We start from the raw sequence: 21,676 nt of genomic DNA on the forward strand, positions 1-21,676 counted from the left end.
CCCCTCCATCCTGCCTACTTATTTTTTTTTTCCTCTTTCTGCCCTTCTTCAACTTTCTTTTTTTTTTTTCCTCACCCATAAGAAATTTCTGATTGTTTTCCCTCACTTATTAGAAAGGAAACGAATGTCAAAACAATATTTTTTTCCTGTCAAACAGAATATTTGCTTCTCATCAGCCCTCAGGAAATCTAGAGTAATTTCCAGCTCTGCTGTAGATATTCAGTATGACCTTGAGTAAATAATTTAATCTCCCTCCACCCCTTTTTTGCCCTATATGTGAAAAGAGGAAGAAAGTTCCTCTGTCTCCCTTGCATACTTCAGTTCTGAGCTTCTGAGGCCAAGGATTGGCACTTACTGCCATGCAATGTCTAATATAATAAAACTGCAATACCTCCAGGGACACCCAGACATGAACGTAATGCAAACAAATGCAGATATAAACACATTATAAATACTCTGCAGTACAAACTAGTTCTTATTTACAGTTAATTGAAGGGTTCTACCATGAAACTGTTTGTACAGCTACCAAACATACAACAATCACTCTTAATACCTGCTTATAAATACAGAGGTACTTACAGGCTTTTGGAAAACTGAACAGAAGTCTCAAATTATCACTCTCATATCTTGCAGCAGTCTGATACAAAAAGCATCAGACAAAAAGTCTCTGTAGTTCAAATCCCTCAAAACTACTGACAGATGCAGACCAGTTGAAGCATAATATCCCAAGTACTCTTAACGGCCTCTCATCATCTTCAACACTTCCCTTGTCACTACTGTATGACACCCTTGAGGAAGTCGAAATAACCTGAAACAAATACCAGAACGGCAGAAAATGCTCTGCTTTACAATCAGATCGCAAGTCTTACATACACTGACTTATAATGGTATGAGTTGCAATGATGTGATTTATATTAGATGGTTATATGTATGATTTGTATGATGCCCCCCATGGCAGGGGGGTTGGAACTTGATGATCTTAAGGTCCTTTCCAACCCTAACTGTTCTATGATTCTGTGATTTATAACTTCATCTTTGAAGTGAACTGACTGCAAATTGACTGGCAGAAGTGTTTCACGTTCCATTGTTCTTCCCTATAGATTAATACTTAGACCATACATTTTATTCAGAGTATATATCCTTTGTTCAATTTGAGCATAAGGTGAACTAAGCCTTGCAGTAAATAACTTAAAAGTAAAAACTGCACGAAAAAAATGCCTCAAAAAACAAACACACAAAATCCTAACCCCCCAAAAACCCACTCTCTCTCACCCCCAGAATTGCTGAGGCTTGAAGACAAGTCCACTTCAAAGATCCGCTCATTTTTAAAGCCTAGTGAACACTAGCCTACGGACTTAAAAAAGGGTCTGCTTTCAGAGCATTGCAAGGCCTTAAATCCTGCCAAACATTATTGTAAATGTAGGACTAGCTGATACTAGAAAGCCCTTGAACTACAGCTTGGTATCAGAAAGCCATTCTTCCAACCAACTTATGTTTCTTCTTGAGGGGAAATATCAAATCCCAGACTACAATTGCACACCACTGTGACAGGTAAAACAGATCTCCAGAATAACATAAAACTGCTGCTCACATTCACAACTTAATTAGACCCAGTAAAACAATTGAGTTCTTGTATTAAACATTCACTTCTGTTAATGCTACAATAGGTGAAACATAGCAAAGCAAACAAGAGAGGAATGTTCTTAAAATAGCAATGGATTTTTCTCCCCCCAAAAATACTATGTCTATAATTTCTACATGGATTCAACTTGGCAGCATGTGCATCTGAAACAGGCTCTAGGGTTTGTAATGCCACTCTAATGCACTGCTAGAAGTTAATATTAATAAAAATTCCAGAAAAGCATACAAAAAGCTGCACACAGTTCCCCTGAAGGATACATCAGAACCTTTTGTCAGAAAAGTGAATGGCGTTTTCTTGATAGCACAGCAACTTCTCCCCTCTCCCCCCTTCATTTTGGTGAATTCATTTAGAAACTTGCAAAAGTGAGAATTAATGCAACATGAAACCACAAACCACTGCAGCCAGAAAAAGAAAAGATTCGAGGATGGTACTAGGAAAGCCATGTTATGTCTTTCTCTGGAGATTTTTTTTCTAATAAGCGAACTGTGAAGACAAGTCAATTAAATTTGCTTTATATTTTGTAAGTAACTTCATTTGCACAAGGGAAGTCATCTTTTGCATTACCGAAACACAGAATGCATGTAGAAGCATACTGGTTCCCTTTATCACATATTCCAGAGCAAAATCCAAGTCATACAAGGAGAATGGTCAAAGAGACACTTCTGACACCTCTCTGTATTTGTAATTCCTGGTGTAGATGGCAGGAAATCTCGAATGTTGGTGGGAACTCAAACCTGTCCTTAATTCTGTCATACTGACTAGGCTTGACCCCCTGGTTCTGCTATGTAAAAAATAGCTCCAAAGTGATACACACCTAACACATGTCCCCATTCACTCCTGCCTACAACATACTTCTGACAGATCATCTATTCTAGAAGATGGGTATGCAAAATCACAGGAGCAGGAGATAAAACAGAAGGAGGATTTGAAGTTACCTAGGATATGCCAGGCAAATACCCGATGTCCCCAAATAGCAAATACAACAGTGACACAGCAAACAAGATGAGCCCCTATGCATTCTCCATTCCCAATGCCACTGGCTGTGCAACTTGCACTCAACCAACCAGCCACTCTTCCTTTAAAACCAAGGTGGCCAGCCCCAGGCTGCCTATTGCAAGCAGGTCCTGGCCTGCACTTTCCCTAAACCCACACCTGGACACTGGATGTGGCTAACCAGCATAGACCAAAGTCCTTAGTGCTAGCATAGCTTGGAGTAACTAAGGATATAGTCCCACTAGGTGATAGGACATTCAAAGGCATTACCATCAGCCAGAGAAGACTACCTGCAAGTTGCAAAGTAGTTAGAAAGTTTATTTAAAGGTGAAATCATTCATGCTAATCAGATAATCCTAAATGATTATTTATAAAAACTATCTACTACCTCCAGTCACTATGAATTGTTCAACTGCCATCACATATTCTAACACCATTTTTTTATATGCCATTGAAAAAAAATCACAAATATTTTCCAGTTTGTTTGTCTTATTCTTACACTTTTAAAACCAACTTCTATTTTGGATGACTTGCAAGGTTAGTTTTAATGAATCTCCTCAATCCCTTCATATTACACATGCACATTTACTAAATTTTTTAAACTGACATATGTCTCTACCTTTATGGCCCAACCACTTGGAACTTCTGCCGACTAGAAGGAAGCCTGAGGTCATGCTAAAGAGAACAGCTTTCTTCTCAAGTGCTATAATCTAGTTTTTAGTCTTTCAATTACAAAACAGCAGACTGCAAGTTAAGTCTCTGGTGAATAAGCACTCTATCTTCCAAGTTGCAGAACATGAAATTAGAAATTAAAAAAAACCCCAGAAAAATAACAAACCAGTATGTCATGAGCTTCAATTGTCATTGAGAAAGGGGGAGAAAAAAAATATCCTTCTTGTGTATGTTTTCTAGACGATGCACAAAGAGTGACCAAATAACCATTCTCAGCTCTGTCAGTTGCCTGAGTCTTAAAAAGTGGTAGATTATCATGGCCACAAGATGGTACAAATGCATATTTTCTGAAGAGAGACATCTTAGTTTGTTTCACTTGTTGTCAAACAGTCAGTGACAAGAACTTAAAACACTGAAAGAAATCCATCAAGGTGTTATATTTTCAGAGAAGTCAGTAAAAGCTACCTACCATTTTATCAGAAAACTCAACTACAATACTGACAATAGAAATTATCTCTTTCAGAAATGGAACTACAGCTTACTATTAATTACAACTAGATGTGATTAAAATTAACTATTTCTCAAAAAAGAAAACTTCCATGACATTCACTGTGCCATTCAATAATTTTAAAGGGGTGCATATGCAGGCCTTCACTCTAGCCTAGTCTGTTCAACAAGATTCCTCTTCATTAAGGCACGTTTTCAAGTCATCTCCAGGAATACTTGCGTTGAAAATAATCAATGGTTCAAAGTAATTTCCATCTTGAAAATTGTCAGAATTCCCATATTTTTTCTGTAATTATAGTCTATTTAGGCTGATCAGTTGATATATTGAAAAGCAACCATTAAGAGCTGGTAGTATGGATACATGAGCAAATGGTACAGTTGTAATAAGGACTGTGTTCTACCCAGCTGTGTCTACCTGTGGACAGCAGACCCAGGAGCCCTGTGGAGCACCCCAAGTCTGGATAAGAGTTCTTGCTGACATTTAGGGGGCGGGGGAGGGGTTGGGGAATGGGCCATGGGGCGTGAGACAGCACTGACTGTCCCTCCAAAAACAACCTTCTGCATGGCAAGGAAATCCAGACACACAAAAAGGAAAGAATGGTAGTGTGCACGGGTACCCAGTCAATATCACCACAGGATTAGAATTACAGCCTCTACCTGTCATCAGCCACAGTAATTTTAGTAACAGAAAACTCACCATTTATCTCAGCCATGTGTGAACCTGCTGTCATGCTTAGTCTTAATTTAAAACTCCAAATGTTTTCTGTGTATTTTGGTTTTCATAATTATGTGGGCAAGCTAAAATGGAATGAGAGGTAATCAAATGCATAGGGAAGGTTAGCACAAGCCCTGAATCACAGCCCTGCTGAACTTCTGCAACTCTAGATAACTGTTGCTGGCACACTAAGTACCTTGGACCTTTCAGGATTCAGCCCTACATAGGCTGTCAGAATGAGTTACATCAGCTGAATAGAGATTTTGAAGATGAATCTAGTAAACCTATTCCTGAGGGCTGCATAAGATTTTGTGATCAGTTATTTCACTGCCTGTAAAAAGGTACTGGCACATCAGAACAAGGCTGTTCTGTTCATTTTTTCTCTTGATGCCCTCATTTGCTATTCAACAGCATATCACTGCAGTTATTCATTCTATTATTCGGGCTTCCAGCTTTAAACTGTTCACTTTTTCACACCATGTATGAATAATCCAATCTTGACAATACTGTTTTGTTTGTAAGCAAGGTTTCCCATATAATTTTGCTTCCTGTTTCCACATAGGAAATTAAAAAAACCAGCATACTGTATAGCACATATTATGTGCCTCTAAAGGGTGATAAGAATGTATGTTTCTTATGCACTTCACCCTAAATGGAACTTCCATTCATTCTGCTCAGTAATCCACAAAAACTGGGGGGAAAGGATGGGAGGGTGGAAGACGGGGGAAGGAAATGACTCAGTGTTTTATTGCCATCTCCTACTTTCCCCTTCATAGAAATGGACCACAATACAAATTAATCACTTCCTGAATGAAGATATTACAGAAATAAACAAGCTAATCTTATTTTATCTGATGACCAAAAGGAAAATACCATTCTGAAAAATAGTTCCTCTGCTCATTTTCCAATCAGCTCCTTCAACAAACACTTTAGTTGGAACAGATTGTCTGACAGATCATGAAAAGCACATAGAAAATTGGGCATCTTTCACAGAAAACATCCTGTCAACAACATGCTAATCTTTAAATCTAGTGCCTATTAGCTTAAGTATCCATGAATGCAGCTGCCATAACAGTTAAACAAGAAGAAATCTCTATCCACATAACCAGAACGGAACATACACAGAACTCTACCGATTAAATTCCCTATCCTGAATTTAATCTAGAAACAGTGAAGCAACTAGACCCATGGGAAGAGTAAGTATCCTGATGCTCATGGCCCTTGAAGCTTAAAATACAAACAGGGTTAACTTTTACCACCTAAAACATACAGCATAGAATACAGACTGGAACTCTGGGATAATAATGAAGCCATTAAAAAAAAACCCACACTTCAATCCCTCCTAAGAGAGGCCAAGAGATGTATTTTCTGTTACAATATCAGGTTCAAAAATACACATCTACTAGTACAAACAAAGATGAACAACTACAATCTAATGAGAAACCTTGAGGTTAATGCATCCCAGAGAAAAGGAGACCTGACCGTATAACTGCTTCTCATGTGTAAAAGACAATGTCCTTCTTGCCCTGAATCCAATTGTTCCATAAAGATTCTTTTCAATCATCCTCTGAGCTCCCAGATTCCGACTTATTTTTACACCACTGGGATGACTGCAACATCCACAGCACCATACAACTAAAGCATTTAAACCCACAACAGATGAAAAAATTAGCTTCTAGCCATTAATCCCACTTCCTTTGCCTCAGAACTATGTTCAGTCACCCGAAAAGGGAGATGAACAGTTTTAGTTTGACTGTTTCAGTCAGAAGTTTCTAAATAGCAGCTTTCTGTCATTTAGGCTGACAATGTCTTTTCCATTATGTGCTATTTGTGGCCAGAGATAATTTCATTGTTAAGCATTCTCACCACTCAGTCTGGGTAATACAAATGCCTCTATCTTTGTTCCATTCCTGGATTCTTTTAAGTTTCCAGTTTATACACAACAGTGTTACACACCATACAACCCAAATCAGTTTGGGGCCTGGACTGAAAGCCAAACAAACAAGCAAACAACAACAAAAAAAAGCACTTTACATCTACCACTAATGTCACTATCACCCAAGAGATATGTATTCCTAAACAAAATCAGCCACTGAGCAAACCTGAACCTGGAAAGCATAAGTCACTTCTCATGAAATGGATTAGGGATCCTGGAACAGATACTTTCAGTATACTTAGCTGGTTGGCAGAGATGAAAGGAGGAAAAGGAAGCTTACAAAAAAATAAACAGAGATATTTTCTTAATGTGGAAAATCAGATTAAAAGCAAGTACAGTTAAACCTTTGGCATAAAATTAAGCTTATAGTTGGTGAACAATCTGTAGTGATACGACTAGGTTAACCATGTTCCTACAATCACTGCTAACTTCCCACAGGAAGGTTCAAAAGACACTTAGTAAACAAGACACTTTTAAAGGCACAATATTTTTGCTACAGAGACACCAATGTGTCAAAATTAAATAACTGGAACAATTACTTTTGCAGTCTTTTTAATAACCGAGTAGTAGCAACTCTTGTGTTGAACCATTTTAAGCACTATTTGGACAGACAAAGTAAAAAAAAAAAAAAAAAAAAAAGGGAAGGTAAGAAAAAAAACATGAAACATAAAAAGAAAGAATTAAATCTACATTGTTGAAATATAACACCTAGATGAAAAGAAAAACACACAAAGTTAACTTTTTTCCTAATACATCTGTTTTTTAAGGCAGCTGGTATTTTCAGAAATGGCTTCTATGTGCTGCCACAGACACAAGAGGTAGCACATAAAAACTAAACACTGCAAAAATTGAATACTGCAAGTTCCTGGTGTGGAAGATAAAGCTAGAAACACATGCACAGGGGAAGTTCAGGTTAGATATAAGGAAGAAGTTCTTTACTGTGAGGGTGGTGAGGCACTGGAACAGGTTGCCCGAAGAAGTTGTGAATGCTCCATCCCTGGCAGTGTTCAAGGCCAGGCTGGACAGAGCCTTGGGGGACACGGTCTGGTGTGAGGCATCCCTGTCCATGGTAGGGGGTTAGAACAAGATGATCTTAAGGTCCTTTCCAATCCTAACCTTTCTATGATTCTGTGAAAAGCAAACAAAGGAGGGGAGCAAGCATTGCTTTTCGTCTTCACCTGCAGAAATACAGGCCAAAACTTTCTTTTTTTAACTAACAGTTCTATTTACATATTTATACTGAATTGAAATGGTCTAATAATTTTTCTAAGGTTTCCATGTTGAACTTTGACAAAGCACTTAAAAAAGGTGTGAAACTTAAATTTAAAATGGGTTCATATATGACCATGTACAATAAAGTCTTCCACACTCTTACAGAAAAAGAAATAACATGAATTTTGGACCTGTTTGTGTTCCTACTACCATCAGTGAAAGCTTGACCACTTATTTGACTGTGCAAAAATATCCTGGCCTTATTACTCTGCAGTCCCATATTACAGGATCAGGTTGCTGGATACATGAACTAATCCCATTAGTCAGTAAAAGGAGTGAATGACTTTTCAGTCATGACTTTTCCAAATTTGAGCATGATCCACTCTCACCAAATGAAAGCACTTTAAGATGGGGCAGATGAAAGGCTCTGAATGAAATTAAAACCACACTGCAATTTCAGATGTACAGTGACTCATATTCTCATCTTATTTCCTGACCCCTGGAACCCATTTAGTATTTAAGTACAATAAAATTATACGATTATGTTTCCAGGTGTTCATTTAAAATGTCTTCAAAGCTTTAAAGCTTTGTATGAAACTGTCCAATTAATGTGTTGTCAGAACAATTCAATTACTATAACTGAATTTTCCTAGCATTGTCATTTTCCCCTCTATGCTTCATCATAGTAACAACAAAGGGTAAGACATTGTCTTCCTGCTCCCAAAACCTAAGTCACTTTCCCCCTTCCTGCATCAGTATGAAAGTACAATTACTGAGATGGTTTTTTTCACCAAAAATTAATTGAGGCAGGAAGAATGAAGCAGAGTCAGACAGAGAGGAAGACTGAAGTCAAAATAAAAAACGGCCCAGCAGTAAGGACATTCAGGTCCTCTGCCTGACATGGATAAAATATAAAATAACTGCATTAAATCCTGGATGATTCTCCTAACCACTCACTGTAATTCCAGTGTGGATCAATCCTGCTTCTGCTATAACTAACACTGCTGTAGCTTATACAAACATGAGCTTGGTATGCACTAGTTATGCAAATTATTTACCCTGGTTTTCAAGTATTACACCTGGAGTAAACTCCCTGTTAACAGTTCAATACATCTGCACAAGATACAGTCACACGGACAAGTTTCACTGATTGCAGGAACCCACATTCGTATAAAGAACCCCTGCTGAGACTGTATTATTAAAGTGTTATGGAATTTGTGGGAAAATTCATATGTTGAAAAAACAAAGCAGAAAAAAAAAATAAATTAATCAGCATTTTGGCTTGGAAGACATTTTGTCAAAACCAACTCGTAACTAGTATCAGGGAGGAACATTTTGAGCAAGCTCCTCAATTTCAAAGATTTATAAGATTATTGAACAAATTACTCTGACTTGCTCAGAGCTGCACAGTCTATTTCATTAGCATACATTTGCGAACATTCTCAGATAGTTTACACATATACAAGAGAACACAACACATTTAAATATTTTAGATCCACATTACAGGGGGTGGCAAACCACATTAGCCTTTTCATTTTACGGCTATAGACCAGAGTCCTAGAACTATCAAATACATTCATAAAAGGCAGGAAACCAAAGAAAAGAAAACAAATCCTTTCTCCAGACTGCAAAGCAGCTGCAAAACCATTCTGTTGGGCTCTATAGCCCTGTTGCTGACATGAGCCCTGAAAGCAGTCTTCTTGTAGATTATGAGAAAATCTCCACATTACCTAACATATTGTTGTTTAAATTATCCATCCTACCTACTGCTTTGAAAAATTAAAACCAACAGAATCTAAGTGTGTGATAGAAAATCAGTTCACACCATTTGCAATAAACACAGGCATCTTTTCCACCCCATCAAGTTTTTAAACTTTTAAACACATTTATAAGGAGAATAAATTATAGTGGTATGACAGCCCTAAGCACTGCAGCATCAAATCAGTGTAATATTAAGTACCTGAAAGTGAGATTAAACTGAACAGATGAGGCAGATATAGGAACACATGCTTGCCATGATATCTTGAACATTTCATATAATTAGTCACTGTCCCTTACTAAGGTTTAAAACTCTTCTACGAGTAATATCTTAGTATCTTAAGAGTCACAGCCAATATGAGCATTTTAGAGAATTTTGTCTTATTCTTGTTCATTGGAAGAAACATTTGGAAAAAAAAATATGTCTATTTTAAAATACAACTGGCAACGCTCACTTTCTTTTTAAGAAATACAAGCATGTTTACCTTCCATAGTGAAGTAACAAAGACATTATTTCCATGTCCAGCAAAGCCATTCATGGGCTAGCTGAAGTGGTTGGTAATTCAGTTACAGACCCAGCACCTCAAACATATAAAGCAATTACATATAGATTTAATGAATATAGAGCTGAATATCCTTCCTCTGTTAAGAAATTAAATAGTAGATTAGCGTTGAAGTAAGACATTTCTTGTGCTTCGTTCTGTCACATTTAGTTGAACTGCATGTAACATTGCAGCCCTCAAAAAAATCCTACTAATTTATGTGAGTCAAGTTTGGAAGCAGGTGGTGGGAGACAGTAGCAGCTAGAGCTGAACCACACCTCACCACAGAATCACAATGAATGCCTTGCAATTATTTCTTTATTTTGTTTACACCCTCATAAAACAACCAGCCAATACATAAGTGTCTGCACATTAAATGAGATTCAGGACAGAAGCATTAACTCTCTATACTAACTGCTCAAATGGGAAATTTAGGAGGAAAAGGTAATTTTCCCATAAACTACCTCACTTGAGAACATTACTTATAGAAAAAAGTAAAATCAAAGTTCTGCCATAGAATAATTGTTAAACAAATGGGCAAGGCAGTGGTGCTCTAGAAAGTAAAAACTGTTCTATGGTGGGCCCAGATAGAGACAGATAAAGTAAACAGTAGTTTAAAGGACACCTATACCACTCTAACTGCACATAAATAAATACAATAGCAGTATTCTAAGCACAGTTATTGATTTTAGAAGATCCAATATGAATTTGTTCAACATGTTGTTATTCAAAACCTCCCTTTACGCCTTACTGTTGATCTGTTTTACAATATGGATTCACTATGTTTGTCTGATGCTTTTGTTCACTCCCTATTGCATATCCTTACAGAATTCATTACGACTTACTCTGTGATGAATAATTCTCACACTGCAATGACTTACTCATTTAAAAGAAAGCCCGTGTTCAGTTTTAACAAGGTTACCTCTAATATGTGCTTGTAGTCAATGCAGATATTTTTAATGAACTTATTAAAATAAAACATTAAGGTTTCAAGACAAAATAATAATGTGCTCCACAAACCTTGCTATTTTGTTTAAAAACATGCAGACTTTTGCCCTATACCTTTTCAGAAAGCTGAATGGCAAAAGGAGTTAACCGCTTGTCCACTGTCTTCTAAAAGCAAATACCACGGTATGCATGCTCTCATAAATACAATGATCAGTTACAGAATAACAGAAAAATCTTGTTCATGCCAGATATTAAAGTTCTAGTCAACTGTTATATTATAAGCCCATTCATATATTTATATATATTTGGATATATACAACTAAATTTTTTTACCTACTCAGTTATCAATTACTGTTTCTTTCAGTCTGACCTTGTACCCCTTAGCTTCAGTTCCACTGATGCTGGGTCCAGAATATGAGCATGAACCATCAATATAAAAAAAACCTAGTAAGTCATGCACCCTCACATGGATGAAACACTGACTTTAAGTGATACATTAGCTTAATAGTAAGAGCTTTGAGATAATCCTGTTCAGAAAATTGTAGGGCTTAACCAATGTCCTGCTTTTTATTTACGTGACATTCAAAATACAGTATTGTTTATTATATAAGTAAGCATGTATGTACATGTACATATACACGTGTGTGTACACACACATAGAATAGTTAGGGTTGGAAAGGACCTTAAGATCACCTAGTTCCAACCCCCCTGCCATGGGCAGGGACACCTCACACTAGACCATGTTTTACCCTAGGTTATTTCCTCCTTTAGTTTCCTAAAAATTAGTCCTACCAGCACATATTAGAGAATTATTAGTTTAAAATTGTATTTTCCTTGAGCAAATATTATTTTTTATAATTTAATCATGTTTTCACCAGAGATGCCTGATAAATTAATTATAGTGATTATCATCATTTTCTACCTAATGTTAATAGAATAGTCTTCACCTGTTTAATGCATTTTCAAACTAACATGTTCCATTACTATATACTTTCCAAGCAATTATCATCTGTTCAAAAAGACTTATTTATCTGTTAAAAAGGTCTTAATTCCCAAAAATATTTTACCATGAGAAACTTGATAAAAAAAACTAATGAAATTGGTAGTAATAGTATCACTTAATGTAATGGCCCTTAGTTTAGAGTGTGTAATACACACTGAATAGTACAGTATGTTTGATTGAAAGCAAGTACATCCACAGCTATGTGCAGTCCATAGTCCTATCAAAGTTGGTGTAAATTAAAGCTTTTATTAACATAAATATTAAAATGTAGCAACTTCTTTCTATATTAAATATAAAGCATATATAAACATAGAAATATATTGAAGAGACTGAAAATGTTGGTTGATTTAAGAGCTTGATTATTATGCTACCCAAAACCTGCTATTAACTCACTTTAACACAAGAGTAAAATATATTCAAAGCTTCATGGTAATACTTTATTTAGCTACATGGACAAAATTAATGTAGTAATCACATAATAAAAACCTGAAAAGTCAAATAGTCAAGTGAAACTGTTGTATTTTTATTTGCCCACAGTCTGGATCATGGCTGTGTGAAGATACTCCGTGAGTCAGGAGCAAAGATGCTCAGCAGGGACAACACTGTCACACAAAAATACCCCAGGTTTCTTCACAAATAACTCTCAGGAGCAGAAGAATGTTTAAAATTTGCTCCAGTGCTTTATTTTGAGGGGAGAAATGTTTTGAGACCAGCAAAAGCACAAGAATTCCTACTGTAGGCTACATCCTGGCTTTACTGTATCATTTTACTAAAGACACATACATCTGATCTTGCCCATTTTAAATACAAGGGGGTACAGAACCTATTTCACATCTGCTCATCAAGCCCGAGAAATGTTTTATAGTGAAAAGGAAGTGAGAAGGTCCAGGAATACGAATGAACTGAAACATAAGCATTTAATAAATTCACCCTTTCCTTTAAAATCAGTTCTAATCATTCATTGTGAAATACACTTAGCCTTGGTTCACAGTAATTTTAATTCAAATAAACAGGTGTAAATTTCTCCCATCTTTACCACTGCACGATATATTTCTTTGCTTAGTCTTTAATCATTTTGCCAGCAGTATGCTGAATGCTATTTCTTCATGAATGCAATCTACAGCATTATATTCCAAAATGGCTCAGAAAACCTTTACAATGACTCCCAGGTTGCAACATGCAAGATATTCACACGTTTTCAAAGCCGCTGGTTGGAGATATAATGAAAGGATCTAAGGTTTATGCATGAATCAGCATCCCCTTGTCGTAATGTCACGGTGCAGTGATCCCTGCAGAGCTACAAGACTTGATTTAAAACAGAAAAGCTCAACACTGGCCCTTGAGCTAGCAGGATTAAACACACAAGATTGTGCATATATTACCTCTGTGCTGAAACTACTATATGAAAAACTAGTTACAGTTATTGAGATTTTATAGCACTCCATAGGAAACATCTCTTTAGGTAACTCCAATATCCTTTCAGTGCAAAACTATGTGAGTACAAAATACAACAATCCCTGTTTGTGCTGGAGGAAAAAATTAATCTTCACCAGTTGCCTCTTCCCTTGTTTTGTCAGATTTAACTATTTTTAAAAACATCTGATGTCGCTGATGGTCAGCACTTCTCCAATTAGACTAGGCTCCATTACAATGCAGTGAAGGACAATAAAGTCCAGTGGTTTGGATACCTTCCAATTCCACCCTATGAATTACCTGCAGTGCTGTACCTTTGCTCCAGCTGTTGAAAGCCAAAGGTTCTGTTAGCTCTGCTACCATTTGTCTTTACCACCTAGGCTGTAATCCTCTGAATCACCAAGAATTCCCCAAAACGGTTAAGGCTAGCCCATTTCTTTTGAAGGATGTTAACAGCAGCTACCCAGCAGACATTTATCTTAATTGTGCCACCAGCCTGAAGAAAGACAGCACCACCTCTCTATCAAAACCATTCTGCCTCCTAGTGACACCGACTTGTGAGGTGTCAAACTTCAATTATATTCCAACAGCTACTGCTGAGGACATCTCAAGACAGCTCTGCACAAGACTTTCAAGAGTCCAACAAACCTACTGATTACTTGTTACGAATATATGTGAATTAAGGCTACCTACTTAAAGCGTGTCCATTCTTCCTCTGTTACACCCATCTTCTAGTCACCTTTAAATGGCTGAGTTTCAAACAACCCTCAGGGGTACATGACCAAGTCTCCTCTTTCTGGACGTTTAGTGAACCCAGTATAAAAGTAGTACCAGCAATACAACTTGTCCATCTGAAAAACTGTTTGCTTCATGAATGAGCTTAGCGCAAGTGCTGACATGATAAGTTTGAAGATTCCCTCACAGTTTACGGTGTTCAAAGCGGAGGGAGCCGCACGGCTGTGCTGCCTGCGCGGGGCGGGACGCGGGCAAGGGCAAAGCCCCAGCGGGGCGGTGGCTGAGCCCCGGGTGGCTGCCGGGTGCCACCTGCTGGCCGCCAGGACGGGACCGCCCGCACCTCCGGCCCGGCGGTGGGACCGGTCGGGGATTAAAGCAGAAGCCCGAACATTCCGGTAGTCGATTTTAGACAATGTATTTATTATTGTTAGGGGGGAAAACGTCATGACTTCTACTACGATATCAGCCTGCACCATCTTCCTGTGAAGGACAGTCATCAGCTGGAGTGAAATACCTGAAGCATTCTCAGTTTCACATTATCGTACATCTCTCTGACCTCCTTTTACACCTGCATTAACTGTTGATAGTGCTGCGTTTGGACAGGTTCTTTGTACACGATTCTGGGAAAACTAAATAAAACAAACAAAAAACAAGAAAAAGAGATTTTTCTGTATTTTAAGTGAGAACAAGCATAAAGGGTACAAGAAAAAAATGTGGATCTGCTTAACCATTTGTGCCTGCAGTGCTCTGCAATCACCTGCCAAATTCTGCATCTCATATGGCAAATATTTGTCCTCAGAACTCCAATCAAGTCTTTCTTGGAAGGCAATCGAGGAGATACTATAGGTACTTTTTGCACATGCTTAACTAGTCAATTAAATCAAATTGACAAGATAACTTGACTAAACCATCAGCTGTGACTGAGGTGATTAAGTGCTCACATCTTAATTTGGTGCTCTTCAAACCACTTGGAAATTGAAGCCTTGGACAAGGTTCAGACAAAGGGAAACACGGAGTACAGCTCCCTTCTGCTCAAAATCCATCACTGCAGTCTACAGCCTACACGTGTCTCCAAGAAAGAGCTAAGCTCAAGAACATGGCTTATGCAGACATACAAATACTGATGAAAAACTTGCTCGGCGTGGAGAAAAATACGTAACTGTTACTTTCTCAAAGACCAAGTCGCTACACTTGTCTCTAGCAAAATTCTGGTGCCTTATATAAGTTATTTTGAGAAGTTCATTGACTTCACAGAACTGAAAAACACAGAAAAGACCCGTCAGTATCACAGAATGCTATGTAAACCTCTACACAACCCCTTACTTGACCAACAGGAACATATACTGCAAATACTGATCTCATATAGTTCTGATTGCCGCAAAACCTCAATACTCATGAGAACAAGAATTCCCCAGGCAACTTGCAAAGATTAGCAAAGTACCTTTATTGTGGCTGACTACATGCTCTGACTTTTTTGACTTCAGCTATGGATACTATGCCCTCCTACCCTCATATATGGCACTCAAAGCTTCTTGGGCTGAGCTCTTGCACCTATCCCAACATCTGTGCCAGGCCACCCCTCTCATTAGCACCTCCAGCTCCTACCATATTGCAGCTAAACGATAATGATTTAAAAAGGTCGCTAATAGAGGGAAATTGCTCCCGCTGACAGCTAACCGCCAGATTCAGTCTGTCTCTTAAATCACCTCCCTGGGAGAGAAGGGGAAAAGCCTCGGGGGAGTGCGACGCTGGGATAATGCAGGAGCAGCCGGCACAAGAGCGGGATCTCTCCTCCACATCAAGCGGCTTAGCGGCAGAAGGCGGCACTCCCCTCGCCCTGGGAACGTCTGCTTCACGCTCACAGCTCCCATCACCAGAACGGACAGCGCCCGCTGCTCCCGTTGCAGCTGCCCCTTACCGCATGGCCGGCCGCGCACCCCCCTCTCCCGCAGGGTCACAGAGCACACCGAACGCCGCGCAGCCACCGAGCGGCGGCCGCACTCACCGCGGGACCCCCGTCCGAGGGCTCTGCTCTCCGCGCCGGGGCGCCCGCGGCCCCGCCCCACCTCCCCGAGCCACGCACGTGCCCCGAGCCCCGCTGCACGCGGGCGGCCGGGCCCGGCCTCGCCGGAGGCGGAGCCAGGGCAGAGCCCCGCCGCCCGCCTGTACAGCCCGCCGGCAGGCGACGGCCCCTGCGGGAGCCGCGGACACCCGGCAAGGGGGGAAGCGGGAGGGCGGCGTGATGGAGCGTGGTGTAAAATGGCTGACCACCCCGCAGCTCCTCGACTGCTGTCGGGAGGGAGCCCCGGCCCTGCTCACACTACTTAATGAGAAGGCTCCGCGGGCGGTGGGAGACCGCTGCGGACAGCGCCGAGGCCGCGCAGCCTTACGTAACGCGCGGAGAAGAGCTCCCGGGCGGGGGCGGCAGGAACCATTTTAAACCTGTGCGAGGCTGGGGAGCAGCAGAGACACCCCGCGCCACGTTTACCGGGGGGCAGACACGGGACTGACAGGGACCGGGCGCTCCCGCACCTGCGCGACGGCGGTGCGGAGCCCTCCTCCCGCACTCCCTCCACACACACACCCCCCTCACACAGCGACCCCCCTCACAGGCTCCCCCCGCCGCGCCGTGCGCAGGCGCCCCGGCCCCGCCGGCACTAGCAGGATGTCTAGCGGAGCGCACGGTGCGCAGCGGCTGGCGGCTCCGGTACTCACAGGCGTTGGTGACGGCGAAGCTGTTGGCCACCTCCAAGTTGTCAATGTGTGGGGTCAGCCTGAACTCCGAGGTGGAAAACTGAACCATCCCGACCCGAAACGCGCTGTACTCCTGATCGGCGCCCCTCGGGAACAGCCCCCCTGCAGAGAAACACACACACACACACAGGAATCAACGGGCGGGAGCACCGGCAGCGCGGGCAGCATGGGGGACGCGTCCCCTCCCGCAGCCAGGGTACCAGCGGGCTCCACCGGCTCGGGAATCGCGGCCGAAGCGATCCCAGCTACGGGTCCATTTAGCGACCGAGGGGCTGGCCACGGCAGCGGGAGAGGACCCGGCAGGCGCCTGGCCGGTACCGCGGTAGGGCTGGACATGACAGGAATGCCCGAGCGAAAGGCGAGGGAACGGGATCCCGGCGGGAGGAGAGCGGGTTCCGCCGGCACGCGGGCACCTACCGATCTGTATGCTGTTAGAATTGACCCCCCAGATCAATCCCCACAACACGGGCGCCAGGAAGACAGAAATATGCATAATCTTTTGCATTTCCAGGAAAAGTAGAGCATCCACAAAGCCACGGAAACAGCCCTTTCTTCCGCGTCGTCCTTCTCCTCCTCCGCGGGGCGCGCTCGTCAGCTAATTAGATCCTCCGAGCGAGCGGCTGGTGGGAGCAAGGCAACCACGGCAGGCGCGGCAGAACCTGCTGCCACCGACAGCCGCCGCTCCGGTCCTCGTCCCGGCTCCGGAAATAAGCGGGAAGACTGGGGGAGGGAGCGTACGGGGGTGGCCGTGTGCCGTGGAGCGGCGGCGCTGCCGCTGTGTTCCTGTGCTGTCTGAGCGCACCCGCCGCCCAGCCCGGCCCGGCCCGGCCCAGCCCTGCCCTCACATGCGCTCGCCCGCGCTCCCTCGCACTCAACGGACGGGCGGGCGGCGCACCCGGCGAGGCGGCGGCGCGCCTGCGCGAGCAGCGGAGACCCGCGGGAGCGCGCCCCTCCCACCCCCTTCGCGCTGCGTCCCACCCCTTAGCGCGCGGCCGCTGCCAGTCTTCAGTACCACGGACAGAGGCGGGGCGGGAGGTGACGGGTGCGGGTCAGTGCCCGCGGCAGCCTCTAGGATTATCCGCTCGGACCAGCCCCATTGCCTCGGGGGGTGTCTTGTCCCCCACAACGCCCCCCGGGATGCCCCTAAAGAGCGCGTCTAAAGTTGGGTACCTCAGCCCGAACGCCTCCGCCCGCATGCCGAGCCCTCGCGTCTGTACGCCTTTCATCGGGTGGAAGTCAGAGGTATAAATCAGTCACATGCCGACTTCTCTGTGACAGCGGAACCTGTTAGCTTAGGTGGAAAACTGAGCTGAAGAAGAAAGAAGCCACCAATACCCCCCCCCAAAAAAAAAACAAAAACAAAAAAAAAAAAAAAAAAGCCAGCCCCCCTCCCCCCCCCAAACTCCACATTGTTTTCCTAGATTATTATTTCACTAGTCCACACCAAGTTGACTTTGGGATGTAGGTATATCTAAAAAGCGCATTTTCAATTTCTGTACCCAAATCAGAAAAGTTAATATGCAGGAAGATTTAAAGCTGCTCAGACATTTCATTTTCATGCATAATGGAGATTTTTTTACCAAGATGGGTTCCAGCTATGTTAGCTAGACGTACTATTTACTGCAAGCTAAATTTAACATGTTTCAGTTGGCACAAAGTCTGTTGCTATGCACCACACACACAGAGACATAGACACGCACAGACACATGCACAGATCTTATAGAACAGGCAGTATAGTGACATTGTGACTGTGACAATAAATTTGCTATTAAATGCTAATTTGCTGGCATATTTGTAATTTTTTTGTTGTTATTAACAAAGATGAGGAATATCCATGCAGGAAAGGAGACTAATCTTTCATTGCATCTCCCTTTTTTTACAAAAAAAAATATTAAATTGTCTGAATTCCCCTTTCTAGGTACAAAGCAGAGTCTTGAAGCTTCAGGTATTCAGATATCGATATAAGTACCATATGCTGAACACATAGAAAGTAGGCAGTTTGAGGCCCTTTACCTATCACTGATTCATGACGAGTTTTGTTTCATTTGAGTCATTTCACCAGCAAATTCTGTACTAGTTTCTGTCTGTATCTGCGTCATCATCTCTCTCCCCAGGAAAAGAGGTGTTCCTGAAGAAGAGAGAGAGCTTTACCATCATGAGCTCATAGACCCCATGACATTAATTGGGTGGCATGGCAGAGTCTCTACAGCCATTCCTTGCTCTCTCCCCCAGCCTTGTCCCTCCCAAAGGTCAGGTTTTGTGCCCCTTGGTACAATGGACCACTGAATTCTGTGAAAGGAACAAACAGTGTCACTGTGACAATTGGTAGATTAAGATATCGGAAGAAAGGTGGTGTCCATGTTGTCCTCACTGTGCCCTAGACAGTGAGATGTGCAGGCATTTGCTTTTAATAAATACTGTAATACTACCAATCTTTAACAGGAGCACAGGTAAAGCATAAACACACACACTTTTTTTCACCCCAGTCTGAAGAATCCCCTTGCATATATCAAATGAGATTAAAATGCAGCAAAAATCTCAGTTTGAAGATTGTTTTTAATATTTAATAATGAAACAAACAAACAAAAAAAAACAAACCAAACAAGTATTTACATTACAGCTGCACAATGAACTAAAATATAAGAAAGATTAAGATGACACAAAATATAAAAAAGAAATCTTGAAGAATCTCAGTTTTTACAGTTATAGAAAGGATTTAAATCTGTAAGCTGTTTGCTTCGGTTTTTTTGGTTGGTTGGGTTGCTTTGTGTGTGTGTCACAGAGAACAGTGCTATTTCACATGCACATCAAGACCTTTGTCAGATACAGTAAGAATAATTCATGGTGATATACACTTTATCTGCTTAGATAGTAAAATATTTCAAGTGAAAGACTTTCAGCATAGGACCTATAGCATAGCAGGCAGGTAAAATAAAAGTGACACAAGTAAGAAGTTAATTACCAATTACAGCTGAGGGGTTTGTACACTGTTTGTGGTGAGTTAATAATAACTGCCATGACAATCACAACTGATACCACCCAGGCTGCTGATTTTCTAATGCATCCTTTTCCATTACAGAGTCGTGAGTACATATGGGTATATATCATCCACAATGTGTGTGTGTGTGTATGTGCATCCAGATTTGTATCATCATATCAGAACATGCAGAAAGAGTGCCAGATTATGTGACCATATTCTGATGGTGGTGTGCCAGAGAAAAAGAAAAGATTTCAGCTGTGATGATTAAGTACAAAAAGACAGCATGGACTAGTCAATCAGCAAGAAAACAGTTTAATCAGAATTTAATAGCAGGGGAAAATGCCAATAATATAATGGAGCCTTCTTCAACTCTCCATTTTTTATAATAGTCCTGTGCTAATTGAAAAGATGCAAGCAGGCAAAAGAGAAAAAATAAATTTATAGGTGATAGTAATTTATGACCATGTACTAAGAATAGACATTAACACTGTGCATAAAAAAATCAGACTACATTACTGGGAATCACATTCAATACTTTTTGCATGAGAAAATGAAAAGGATCTAGCAAGAGTTAAGTAAGGTTTGAAATCTTAAGAACAGAAGATTGCTCTATGCATTCTTTCAAATACATGATAAAAGGTCATATAAAAATGCATTAGTTTGGAATCTGAACAAAGCATCAACAGGAGGACTGTTAATAATAAGCATCAATCACTTGTTGAAAGGAAAATAACAGTGCAATAATAATGAAAACAATGACAGATGACAGAAGGCCAGATATCAAATAATAAGATGTCAAACACCTAAAAAGGCTAACTGCTTAATCCTGTTTCCATAGAAGTCTGGGAGAGATTTGCTACTTAGTGCAAAGAATGCAGGATTTGGTCATGGCTATATTTGATTTAATAGTTTCTTCTAATGGATGGCATTATGAATGTAATGTAGAAGTTAGTGAGGAAGCTGGAAAGGACTAACATATGTGCCAGTCAGAAATAAATATGAGTTTATCAGGAAAACCTTTCCTCAACAATTCATCCTGGCACAATCTGGTTCGAGGCAGTGGCGGCAGTTCAACTGAATGAGCAAGTGATTCACCAGGTGCGTGGGAGACATGGAAAAAAATCAGAAATGGCTGAAGAACAGGAGTTTTTGTCTTGCTCTCAGAAACATTTAGCGATAGCCTCATATACTTATCAAAAGAATCGTTCATTAACAACTCAATGACATGCAGTATGCGCTTCAGGAAAGTAACTTCTATAAAGCATTTGAGGAGATGGATGCAGTAAAAAAAAAACAAAACAGTATTTGAATGCTGATATTAATCATATTAGAAATAAAGTTTATCTTTTGTTTTGCAGTTTTAGTAATGTGCCATTAGCCATGGCAATCAGATACTGAGAATTGTATTGAATTCCTCAGCCCTGAAAAATGCTTAATTACATCAAGATTCTTTTCTAAAAACTCTTGTTGAAAAAGTTAAATATAAGAAGGCCCTTTACAAGAGCTCAGACTAAATAGTTACAGTGGTCCCTACTGGCCTTATATGATATCAATATTTGGGGTTTATATTCAGAATTATTACTTTTTCACTAGTAAAAAATTCTTAAATTATGCAGATTTTGTAGGCTGCAGAAATGCTGTACCAATATAGGAATCCTTTGGTTCTATGGCTGATCAAGTAATTCTTGCACTCCAAGGAAAAGAAAAAAACAGATTGCTGTCTTAGGAATTTTGAAATCTGCAGAACTTTTGCAAATACCAGTAAATGTAAAGAAAGAGGAAATACATATGAGAGTTTCAAGTTCCAAATCTTTCTTAAATTGTGTAGTCCCATATGTTCATTCTGGATCCCACGAGTCTTTTTAA

The 21,676-nt window shown here is 40.9% G+C and overlaps 1 protein-coding gene across 4 annotated transcripts in view; it reads right to left on the reverse strand.

The window, feature by feature from the left end:
• Positions 1-17,726, reverse strand: part of GRIA2 (glutamate ionotropic receptor AMPA type subunit 2) — a 94,112-nt gene extending 76,386 nt beyond the window's left edge. For 3 of the 4 annotated variants that reach the window (XR_009728455.1, XM_061373429.1, XM_061373436.1), the window contains exons 1-2: positions 17,248-17,725; positions 16,792-16,932 (exon numbers count right to left, since the gene is read on the reverse strand). Coding sequence is in view for 3 of the 4 variants with exons in the window: in XM_061373429.1 (XP_061229413.1) it covers positions 16,792-16,932; positions 17,248-17,335 (229 nt within the window). In the remaining variant the exon portion in view is untranslated. Of the gene's footprint in view, positions 1-16,791; positions 16,933-17,247 lie in introns of all 4 variants that reach the window. The other variant, XM_061373449.1, reaches the window with a different exon arrangement.
• Positions 17,727-21,676: the final 3,950 nt, after the last annotated feature.

Source organism: Neopsephotus bourkii, unplaced genomic scaffold (assembly GCF_033783945.1).
Source record: "Neopsephotus bourkii isolate Nb327-2 ecotype Australia unplaced genomic scaffold, CSIRO-AGI_Nbou_v1 NB_168, whole genome shotgun sequence".
Classification (NCBI taxonomy): Eukaryota; Metazoa; Chordata; class Aves; order Psittaciformes; family Psittacidae; genus Neopsephotus; species Neopsephotus bourkii.